This window comes from Setaria viridis, chromosome 6, assembly GCF_005286985.2.
Source record: "Setaria viridis chromosome 6, Setaria_viridis_v4.0, whole genome shotgun sequence".
Taxonomy (NCBI): domain Eukaryota; kingdom Viridiplantae; phylum Streptophyta; class Magnoliopsida; order Poales; family Poaceae; genus Setaria; species Setaria viridis.
In genome coordinates this window covers 34,815,375-34,827,638 of record NC_048268.2, presented here as the reverse complement: position 1 = coordinate 34,827,638, position 12,264 = coordinate 34,815,375, and the positions used below count along the sequence as shown (strand labels likewise).

General features: G+C 45.5%; 1 protein-coding gene across 1 annotated transcript; it reads left to right on the top strand.

The window, feature by feature from the left end:
- On the top strand, positions 1–9,954 carry LOC117859921 (uncharacterized). Its single transcript, XM_034743116.2, has 8 exons — positions 1–494; positions 1,468–1,700; positions 1,780–1,982; positions 2,141–2,582; positions 2,662–3,021; positions 3,100–3,278; positions 3,379–6,648; positions 7,127–9,954. The coding sequence occupies exons 2-8, from the start codon at positions 1,499–1,501 to the stop codon at positions 9,701–9,703; spliced, it is 7,233 nt and encodes a 2,410-aa protein (XP_034599007.1). The 5' UTR covers positions 1–494; positions 1,468–1,498; the 3' UTR covers positions 9,704–9,954.
- The last annotated feature ends 2,310 nt before the right edge of the window (positions 9,955–12,264 follow it).

The window sequence follows — 12,264 nt, the reverse complement described above, 5'->3', positions numbered from 1 at the left end:
CATTCTAACCCCGGGTTAAAAACAAATCAAAAAATTTACCGTGCCCCCCTCTCCTTCTTCTCCCGCGGTCCCACCCATTGCCCAAAGAAAGCAACGTCGCGGGCGGAGGCCACAAGCCCGGCCCGCTCCGGCCGGCGGAGGCCACAAGCCCGCTCCGGCCGGTAACTTCCGCGGGGGCGGGGGGTTCACCACGAATATGCCCGCCCATCCCCTTGGCCGTAACTCCGCGACCGCGAGGTCGCCATCGCCGCCGGGGGGCCGTAACTCCGCGACGCCCCCGTCCCCGTTTGTCGCGACGCCCTTGGCGGGGCGGGGGAATCTTCGCGGGCTTAAATACTCCGCCCTGAGGTCACCTCGCCATGCCACCACCACCGGGACGACGACGCCCTTCGCCAAGGGAGCAGCCATTTGGCGCCAACCACCCCCGTTTCGCCAAAGGGAGCTGCCATTTGGCGCCAACCCGCCGCGCTTCCTCGTCACCCACCGGAAGAGAGGTACGGCTCAGTCCCCGCCCGCTCCCGCCTCGGAGACGAGGGGCGACAACCCCTGCTCCGTCGTCCTTGCTATATTTGCTCTAGGCTCTAGCCATTGTTTGTGCTTGCTCTGTGTGGCTTCGTGCTCGTGTATGCGCTGCGCCTGGGGATATGATCGCAGAGTCGCAAGTGTACGTGTTTATTAGTTAAACAAAATAGTTTATTCTGATTAACCTTTTCATTTGTTTTTTTTACTGTTTCTGGATTTACTTTTACAATATCTTCCTTTTTTTAGGACCGGGATTGCTTGGATTGTGATTGTAAATGTGCAATCCCATAGTAATGTGATTTGCAGGTGCTGTACATGGCACGGCAAGTCTCATACCTTGTTGGGTTCTTCATGTTCTTCCTTGGTGGTCCGCTTTTTGTTGCGTTTGCTCATTGCTCTGCTTGGCTGCTACCGATAACTGAGGCATGTTAGCAATGATCCGTTTTCCCCCTTGATTCGCTGGAACCATTTAATTGACTAAAGCTCCATTCTCGGCGGAGTTGTCTGTAGCTTGATATTATTCTTGACAGCACAGTTTGATGATTTATGCCTACTTTGGCTTTGTAGTCAGCAACATATGGTGAAATTAAATATGTTTCTTGTCTTGCTAATCATCATGTCATATCGTACGCGACACCACAACAAATTAGTTATTTGGCAAGTGCATGTTGTTCAACAAACTACTGTTTCATGCAGTAAAATTTTTACTTGTTATCATGGGGTAGACATTTCATATGAGGACTCAAATTTACAATCTCATATTGGCTACTTGATATGTTGATTACAATGGGAGCTGACATATCCTGAAGTTATTGTTTGGAATTAATAATTTCAATTCTTAAGAGAAATGCAAGTCATCTTGTCCAAAGTTCCTCTGCTGAACAGAAATGAATGTCAAAAACAAAAGTGCTAACATTGCATTGTTTTTCTATATAAATTTCACAGGTGATTTATCAAGGACCACCATAGGTCAAAAATGTATCAAGGAAAATCAATAGATGATAAATTCAGCAAGTTGCATCCAAGTTTACCAGTAGACACTAGAATTGGCATAGTTGGAGCAGGGCCAAGTGGCTTATCAACAGCATATGCACTAGCTAAGCTAGGGTATCGCAATGTAACCGTGTTTGAGAAATGCCAGAATGTTTCAGGGATGTGCGAGTCCATTGACATCGAAGGTGAGGAACTTAACTATTTCACTCTTATTCAACTGTCTTGTTGTCTGCTCCTTTAATCATCAATGGCATTGTTATTCAGGAAGGACTTATGATCTGGGAGGACAAGTTATAGCAGCAAACAGTGCCCCTGTTATAACTCACCTGGCAAAGGAACTAGGTTCTGAATTTGAAGAGATGGATTCGCACAAGCTTGCTCTGATTGACAGCCAAACAGGAAATATTAGAGATCTTGAAGTGGCTGAGGACTATGTATCCATGGTATCCCTAACGCTAAAATTACAGGTAAGTTGTTATAGAATAATTTCTACTAGTTATAACTGGGTCAAAAGAAATATGATTTCAGTGCCAAAAATACTAATCGCTTAGTCTACCTCACAGTTTGATAGCTTTTTCTTTTCTTCTCTTTTGTTGACATGTATGTTCTTTGGTAACTCTTATAGGATGAGGCAAATAGGTCAGGACGAGTGGGAATTCATGCTGTCAGTGGATTGGCCTCTGATCCAACTCTTGAGTTTTTGAAGAAACATGGGTTAAATTCAGTGCCAAAATCTGTAGCATATGGTTACACTGCTTCTGGCTATGGTTTTGTTCAAGACATGCCCTATGCTTTCATACAGGAGTTTACTAGAACCTCTATGGCTGGCAAGATCCGGCGTTTTAAGCATGGTTACATGAGTTTGTGGGAGAAACTCAGTAAGTCATTACCATTTGAAGTTCTATGTGGCACGGAGGTTCTGAGAGTCAAGCGTGACAGCTGCAGCGCAAGTGTACTTATCAAGAAAAACAATGATGAAATAGAAGTTAGGGAATTCGACAAAATCATATTGTCAGGTGCTATTGCTTTCAAGAATTGTAAAACATATCGATCTTTGAGTCTGACAGGTAAGCATGATTTAAATAACCTTTCTTTCGATTGAAGCCAGTATTCCAACCTTTTGAATTTATATGCCTTCTTGTTCAGATGGAGAAAATGAAGTGGTAGAATTGAATGATTTTGAAAGAGAACTATTCAGTAAGGTACAGACAATTGACTACTATACTACTGTTGTTAAGATTGAAGGATTTGAGAACATGCCAAAGGGATTTTACTACTTTGGAGAATACATGGAGGATCCAACAACACTAGGGCATCCAGTGGCAATGCAAAGATTTTTTGCTGACACAGATATTTTCTTGTTTTGGTCTTATGGGAATTCGGCAGACATCAAAGGGTCATATGTGGCTAAATGTGTAACTGATGTCGTGATTTCTATGGGGGGAACTGTGCAAAAAGTTCTTTTACAGCGGCGATTCAAGTATTTCCCTCATGTCAGCAGTGAAGGTATTGGTCGACAGGGTTTTGATTACCAAATAATTTAATTTTCCTGCATTCCAACCACAGTGATTTCCTGCATTGCAGACATGAAAAATGGATTCTACGAAAGGGTGGAGTCTGAGTTGCAAGGCTTTCAGAACACTTACTATGTTGGAGGTCTGCTGGCATTTGAGCTAACTGAAAGAAATGCGTTATACTCCATTTCAACTGTTTGTAAACACTTTGCCATTGACAGTGATCTACCGACGATTCCCTATGTTAAGGTGAGCTAGAAAATACTGTCCTGATATACTTCAAGTATTATTTGAACTTCTATTGCCAAAAGGAATTGTGCTTACATCTGTCAGTACTTTGTTTATGCAGAGATTGTTTCCTCTGTCCATAAGAAATCCTTCACCTCCTAGAGATATTGGTGAGCTTGAAGGAGTTGAATTCCCCGATCTTCCATCCCTGGATGGATATTTGGAATACTGGGGAACTCATAAAGTCACGGCAAAGAAGGTTATCTACACTTGGATCAACGAAGAAGGGAAGATCGTGAATCGTAGAACCTACCAGGAGCTTCATGATAATGCATCTCACATTGCATATAGACTATTGACAAGCACGAAGCCTATTATCAAGCCTGGTGACAGAGTTCTCCTTATTCATCTACCTGGTTTGGAGTTTGTTGATGCATTCTTTGGGTGCATCAGAGCAGGAGTTATACCAGTCCCAGTTTTGCCCCCTGATCCAATGCAAAGGGGTGGGCAAGCGCTTCTCAAAGTTGAGAATATCTCTAAGGCATGCAATGCTGTGGCAATTCTATCCACCTCTTCATACCATGCTGCTGTACGCGCAGGCTATGTCAAGAATATTGTCACTCTAGCAAAGAGTGCTCAGAAATGCTCAGCTCAGTGGCCTGACCTCCCCTGGATTCACACTGACTCATGGATAAAGAACTATCGACGAAGTCCAGACAGCTACAACTCAGAAAGTGCTGAATCTATGATTACCAAGCCCCAGCCAAGTGAACTATGCTTTCTACAATTCACGTCGGGTTCCACTGGTGATGCCAAGGGTGTGATGATAACACATGGTGGGCTAATCCACAATGTGAAGATGATGAAGAAGCGATATAGAAGTACCTCAAAAACTGTCCTTATCAGTTGGCTTCCACAGTACCATGACATGGGTCTAATAGGGGGTCTTTTCACTGCACTTGTAAGTGGAGGAACTTCCATTCTATTTTCACCAATGACGTTTATCAGAAAACCCCTCCTGTGGCTGCAAACAATAAATGACTACCATGGAACACACAGTGCAGGTCCAAATTTTGCATTTGAACTAGTGATAAGACGGCTTGAGGCCGAGAAGAACAAAATTTATGACCTCTCTTCCATGATCTTCATCATGATTGCAGCAGAGCCAGTAAGGCAAAAAACTATTAAAAGGTTCATAGAGTTGACTCAACCTTTTGGCTTTTCTGAAGGTGTACTTGCTCCTGGATATGGCCTGGCTGAAAACTGTGTCTATGTTAGCTGTGCCTTTGGTGAAGGCAAGCCCATTTTCATAGATTGGCAAGGAAGAGTTTGTTGTGGGTATGTTGATCCAGATGATCCAGATATTACCATCAAAATTGTTGATGCAGACTCTTTGACAGAGCATGAGGAGGATGGTGCTGAGGGTGAGATATGGATCAGCAGTCCTAGTTCTGGCGTTGGTTATTGGAGCAATAAGGAAATAAGCCAGAAAACCTTTTGCAATCAGCTCAAGAATTACCCTAGCAAAAATTTCACAAGAACTGGTGATTTAGGAAGGATAATCAATGGTAAACTTTTTATTACAGGAAGGATCAAAGATCTTATCATTGTTGCTGGTAGAAATATTTATTCTGCAGATGTAGAGAAGACAGTGGAAGGTTCTTCTGATGTTCTTCGACCGGGCTGTTGTGCTGTTGTTGGTGTTCCCGAGGAAGTTTTAACCCAGAAAGGCATCTCAATTCCTGATTCTTCTGATCAGGTTGGACTTGTTGTGATCGCTGAGGTTAGGGAGGGTAAAGCAGTCTCTGAAGAGATCGCAGACAACATCAAAACACGTGTAGCGGAAGAGCATGGTGTAACTATTGCATCTGTCAAGCTTATCAAGCCTAGAACTTTATCCAAGACAACATCCGGGAAAATACGGAGATTCGAATGCATGAAGCAGTTTGTTGATAATACTCTTAGCCTGGCAAATAGTAACCATATATCTAAGAAGAAATCTCTTTTTCGGTCTCTCACTACAGGAACTGGCATGGAAATCAGGAGGTCCTCCTTGAAGCAGACTGTTGATCCCCTCGTTCTCCCTCAGCCCAGAAGAAAAGTGAAAAACTTAATGGAAATTATTGAGTTTTTAACGCAGTTAGTATCAGATCAAGCAGGTATTCCAAAGGAAAAAATTTCCCCAACTAACAGCCTACCTTCTTATGGATTTGACTCAATTGCAGTGGTCCGAGCAGCACAAAAGCTCTCAGATTTTCTTGGCACACCTGTTGGAGCAATTGACATCTTTACTGCAAGCTGCATTTCAGAGCTTGCTAACTTCTTGGAGAATCTAGTGCATAAATCACAACCACAGCTGGCACCTCAGCCCAGAGGCAAAGTGAAAACGTCCAAGGAGATTATTGAGTTTCTAAAACAGATAGTATCAGATAAAACAGGCATTCCAAAGGACAAAATTTCTCCAACTGATAGTCTACCTTCTTATGGTTTTGATTCAATCACAGTGGTCCGAACAGCCCAGAAACTCTCAGATTTTCTTGGTATTCCAGTTGGAGCCATTGACATCTTTACAGCAAGCTGTATTGCTGAGCTTGCTAGCTTCTTGGAGAATTTGGTGCACAAGTCACAACCACAGATGGAACCTGATGTATCTTGCTCTGCTGAGGATGAGAATCTAGAGACTATAGATGCTAGTACTTCAGATCTCAGTGTCTTTGCTATTGGGACCCTCCAGATCCTGGCTCTTACTTATGTCTGCTTTATCCTGTTACTCCCAGCATATTTTGCTAGTTCGATGTACATGGCCATGCTATCTTTGGTCAGTATGGTGAAATTGTCACTGCTGACCTATCTTAGTTCTTTGGTCCTGGCACCTATTGCATGGATATGCTATGCCTTGTTCACGTCATTATCCCTATCTATCTTGGGGAAGTCATTCCTTCAGCCAAATTATGTTCTAACCCCTGGTGTTTCGATATGGTCAGTTGATTTCGTGAAATGGTGGGCACTAAACAAGGCACAATCATTAGCAGCAAAGATGCTAGCTGTGCATCTAAAGGGTACAATATTCTTGAATTACTGGTTCAAGATGCAAGGAGCTCGGATTGGGTCATCTGTTGTCATTGACACAGTAGACATCACGGACCCATCCTTACTAGCAGTCGCAGATGGTGCAGTGGTCGCAGAAGGTGTTCTCATTCTGGGCCATGAAGTCCGTAATGAAGTGCTGAGTTTTAGGCATGTCAAGATTGGACAAAATGCATCAATTGGCCCTTATGCAGTCCTCCAGAAGGGCACTGTTGTGCACAATGGTGCTGTGGTTCCACCATTGCACAAGACCGAACAAGGGAAATCGGCATATCTGGCTAGCAAAACTTCTGCATACATGAAGGTAACTAGAAGTAGTTGAATTTATACACCAAATTCTTGTGCTAATAACCTAAGATAATAAGGCATAAAACAAGTAGAATTTTAAGCTGGTTATTTGTAGCATTTGAAGTTAGTGAGCTGCATATAAATACGCCTATATGCATAGTCGTTGATGAAGTTCCTAGCAATTGCGTTGACTCTCCAGTACTACAACCAGAGGTTATGTCTTTGAGACATAGGAAGGAACAGAGAATTTTTATCAGGAAGGCCATAGAAAATAAAGAAAATGTAAAGGTGTTTTTTTTCTTTGAGGTTGTAAAGGTGTATTGTTGTGCACAAACGAGATTTTTTTTCCTGTTTTTAGCTCGATATCTGATGATATTGGAAATTCTCTTTTGCATCCGCAGAACATGCTCTACCATTTTTTCAGGACCACCTTCCTCATATTTGTCTGTACAACTGAATGATTTTTTATGTTATTTATTGACCATCTATTGCAGGAAGAAGTAAGGACAGCAAACATGGCACTTGAACACCTTGTTAGCATCTATGCGATAGGCTTCCTGGGTGCTCTGTCAAGTGCAACAGTCTTCATGTTGTACAACCACTTCTCTGGTGCAACGGTTTCACTTCAGCACTTCTCCTTTGCATGTATTGCTGGTGCCTTCCACTGGTTACCCGCTGTCATTGCCGCTTATGCTGTGATTGTCCGGGAGACGACCACGAGCCCAGTGTCATTTGCCCTCCTCACCGCCTTCGCATACTTGAGCTATGGGATCATCCTCAGTCTTCTCACCAGTATCACCAACAAAGCTCTTGCTACAAGGTCAGGGGCCAAGAAGGATATGGCAAGTTTGATCCAGCGGCGCATAACCATCGCTGCACACCTCAGATTTGCAAAGATGCTATCCGGAACAGAAGCCTTCTGCATGTACTTGAGGCTTCTCGGAGCAAAGATTGGCAGGCATTGCTCTATCCGAGCCATCAATCCGGTGGCAAATCCTGAGCTGATCAGCATCGGTGATGGGGTCCATCTAGGCGATTTCTGCAATATCGTTCCAGGGTTCTACTCAAAAGGGTTTACCAGTGCGGAGATAAAGGTCCAGGACAACACTGTGGTTGGCAGTGGCAGCTTGCTCCTCCCTGGCTCAGTCCTCCAAGAGAATGTCATCCTGGGAGCAGTCTCCGTCGCACCGCAGGGTTCAGTTCTCCAGCGAGGCGGCGTCTATGTCGGAGCACAGTCTCTGACCTTGGTGAAGAACACCTTGCACACAGAAGATGAGCGGATTGAAGAGATGGACCCGTTGTACAAGAAGATTGTCGGGAACCTTGCAGCGAACCTGGCCATCACTACCATGAACGTCAAGTCAAGATACTTCCACCGCATCGGCGTCAGCGGGCGGGGTGTTCTGAAGATGTACCAAGATATACCTTCACTGCCCAAGCACAAGATATTTGGCGCCGGCAAGTCTTTCCCGGTGATCGTCCGGCACAGCAACAGCCTCAGCGCAGACGACGATGCAAGGCTCGACGCGCGTGGCGCGGCAGTGCGGATCCTCACGGACGATGGCGAGGTGCCTCTTCTCGACCTTACCCTGAAGAGTGGCAAGGCGTTCTACGCGCGCACCATCGCTGACTTCACCACCTGGCTCGTCTGTGGCCTGGCGGCGAGGGAAGAGCAAGTGAAGCAAGCGCCACACATCCGCGACGCCGTCTGGGGATCCCTCCGGAACACCGACTCGTACACCGTGCTGCATTACTACTCCAACATATGCCGGCTGCTGCGGTTCGAGGACGGCAAGGAGATGTACGCAAAGTTCAAGCTCCGCCCAGTGGACAAAGACGTATCGGAGGACTCCGGCCAAGTGGTCCCCCGGGGCATCTTGCCGCCGGAGACCGGCGCCATCCCAAGGGCTGAGGACGACACGCGCCCGTTGCTCTTCCTCGCCGACGACTTCCGTCGCAAGGTGGGGTCTCCCGATGGGGTGCGCTACGTCTTCCAGCTGCAGCTCAGGGATGTCCCTGCCGACAGCGCCGCCCGGGACGTCGCCCTCGACTGCACACGGCCATGGGACGAGGCCGAGTTCCCGTACATCGAGGTCGGGGAGATAAACCTCGCCAGCAATGTCCCGACGGAGGAGACGGAGAAGCTCGAGTTCAACCCGTTCCTGCGGTGCCCGGAGGTGGACGTGATCCCGGCGACGTCCTGCACGCAGAGCGCGTCCATCGACCATGGCCGCTCGCTGGTCTACGAGATCTGCCAACGCCTGCGGAATGGTGAGCCGCTGCCGGCGTCATGGCGGGCGTTCCTGGAGCAGTCGGACACCAAGATCGACTTGTCAGGGTGCCCGGTCATCGCGGCGACGCGGTCAAGCTCGAACCTCAGCCATGGCACCAAGGTGACGCTGGCTAGGACATGGTACCAGGCGGTCTGGGCCACGCTGTGCCAGCCACTGCTGCAGACGCTCGTGCCGTACTTCACCATGGGCCTGGTTATCTTCTCCCCCCTCCGTGCCCTCCTCGCCGCGTCGACGGCCACCGGCACGCCACTGTACTGGACTCTGCCCATCTTCTGGGTCACGTCGGGCGCCGCCGCGATGGCCGCCTGCGCCGCGGCGAAGGGGGCCCTGGTCGGCCGCCGGGCCGAGGGTGACACGGTGCACATCTGGTCGCCGGCCGTGTTCCTGGACACGGTCTGGCAGGCCGTGCGCACGGCCGCCGGGGAGTACTTCGCGGAGCTGACGCCCGGGTCCGTGCCGTTCGCGGTGTGGATGCGGGCCATGGGCGCGTCCGTGGCGGCGGCCGACGGCGTGTACGTGGACTCCATGGGCGCGCTGCTGAACCCGGAGATGGTGCGGCTGGAGCGCGGCGCGAGCGTGGGTCGGGACGCGCTGCTGTTCGGCCACGTGTACGAGGGCGAGGGCGGGGAGGTGAAGTTCGGCGCGGTGCACATCGGCGAGGACGGGTTCGTGGGCAGCCGCGCCGTCGCGATGCCCGGCGTCAGGGTCGACGACGGCGGCTGCCTCGGCGCCCTGGGGCTCGCCATGAAGGAGGAGATCGTGAGGAACAGGATGTAGCAGGACAGCAAGCGAGGAAGCTAGGTGAGGCATCGGCGCATCGCCATGAGCAGCATTGGTGAAGCATCAGTTTCTCTTCTTGGTTTTTTTGGGGTTTGAGCTGCAGTGTTGCTGCTGTTCTCTGCGCTTTTAGTTTTACTTTTACTACTCTGTGGTACTTGTACACGTAGGATCGTACTATATAGTAGTAGTGATGGTACGATCAATAAGTGGCCAGAAATAATCGAATGCAAGCTACAAATGTACTCCGAGTTTCTTTTTCCAAATCTCATCTCCTAACATGTGGGCCCATCTTCGTATTTCCGATTTTTACTCCATGTCTTCTCTCTCCAGCTACTAACATAGATAATTATTTCTTTCAAGAGTACTATAAACCCTAAAAATCCTCCTATATATGTTAGTAGGGCTATCTTTGTATTTGAGGTAATCATACTAGTTTTATTTTACCACTCTTTTAATTTATAAATATCAATCCACATTGTTCTTCAAAAATTAAATATATATTATTAGTACTATTATCTCTTTTATAATGTCATAAATAAAAAATATAGCCTAAAGGGCTTATAATGTCGTGTTGCTAAAGGGCCATCGAAATCACAGAGCCGGTTGTGATTGTCAATTCTCTCAAGGAGGCAAGGACATTCACATACTCACACAGTACAATGAATGCAACCATAATATCCTAGAGGAGTAAAGGGGTATCCCGTAACACCCCGTCCTAAAGTTTAGAACCTATCACATTGATCCCGTCCTAAAATTTAGCACCTATCAAATTGGATGTTTGGATACTAATTAGGAGTATTAAATATAGGCTAATTACAAAACTAAAACTATAGATATACGTAAATTTAAAAACTTTTTAAAGTGTGTCACCTAGGTCCAAAACATCACATAGACCTCCCAAATCCCACAGGCTACCACCTCCATCATGTTACCCCCTTTTCTCCCGCAGGAGGTACATCATGTATTCACAATCAGTTACGGACGCTTTGGCTCTTTTTAGAATGCACGATATATAAATTACAATGCACACATATAGTATTCTAGGACATTACAATTCAATGAACATTGGACAAATTCTATTTGGATAATCGTATCGTTTATATTATAGCAAAAATTTGCAGCTCAAAACATCCGACAGAAGTAATTGCCAGTGGTGCACCCTCTCAGCACTCGGAATTTTTTTTTCGAATCACATAGTATAGACGCAGACGCTCACATACATGCACGCACACTTGCCCCTACAAACATATGCACGCAATCCTACTCCTATGAGCATCTCCGAAAGACTGAGCCGGCAAATCCTCGAGATTGACGAGTCGAGGACTCGAACCCTGGTGAGCAGGTTCCACCACAAGAAACTTTGCCAGCTGAGCTACGCTCAGTTCGCCTCTCAACACTCAGATTTCACTAAACACACACGAAAGAAGTTTTTCCCCTCAATATAGGTAGATAACATGTTGTAATTCCTCTACCCCTTCTGCTTGCTTCTTGTACATAACTTTTTATTCGTTCAATATATAACCAGTAGGAGCGTGCCCCTCCTGTTTCGTAAAAAAAAAATCTCCTGTGTAGTCCATCCGATGTATTGACATGTTTGCAAGAAAGTTATTTGAATCATTCAATATAAGTTGTACTTTAAGTACACATTTCTTTTAGAAGAAAAAAATACACAGATTATTGTACACATAGCAATGACCTTCTAAGTTAAGAAGGAAATTTCACAGGCAAGAAGTGAAAAAAAAAGAGTCCGGTCCTAGGATGAATTTGCACTAATAAGGATAGAGATCTTTGGAGTTATGTGGTGAGATCATGTATATGTTCCAAGATTAACATTAGCACGCATGGTCAGGGGTTCATATCGTGTTGTAAAATTCATAATTGGAATAATTAAGTATTGATTCGGGCATAATTGCAATACCAGTGGCTCCATTGATTTCATATGAATAAAATATGTAAGTATCAAGAGGGAAACAAATCAAATGTTGCACAATGTTATTTCACACATTTGGAAGTGCTTGATTAAGTTTTTTATCATTAAATTCTATAAGAGAAATATTACGTCTAGATGTAGTCAACATTTTTATTATTTTCATAAATCAACAGGTTATCACAACCGAGTGGGCCAAAAGAATCCTTTAATTCTTTATTCTTTTACATCCAAATCACTTGTCATAGACTATGTAGAATGCCGGTTTAATGAGTGCTCAAAGAGAGAGGCTGTTGCATAAAAGTTAATCCGTACAAAGCAAAATTAAGCATCCTGTCCTCCTTACAAGCATAGCCAATAACGTGCTGAAAAAAGAAACTAGCTGTCCTCATAAACATTGCATATATGTTGTGGTGGAAAACAAAAAATGCAGTTCTTTAGGTAATCACTACTATGTGTAAGCACCTTCCATAACTGATAATTGTGTTTTATACCCCACCTCCTCTTTTATTTTGGAAAATATGTTATTTTTTTAAGATTAAGGAAAATATCCGGTCTTGAATATTCACATGTGAATGTGAATGTTATGTTCGATGACAAAATTATCCATTTCTCTTATTCCATTTCACAC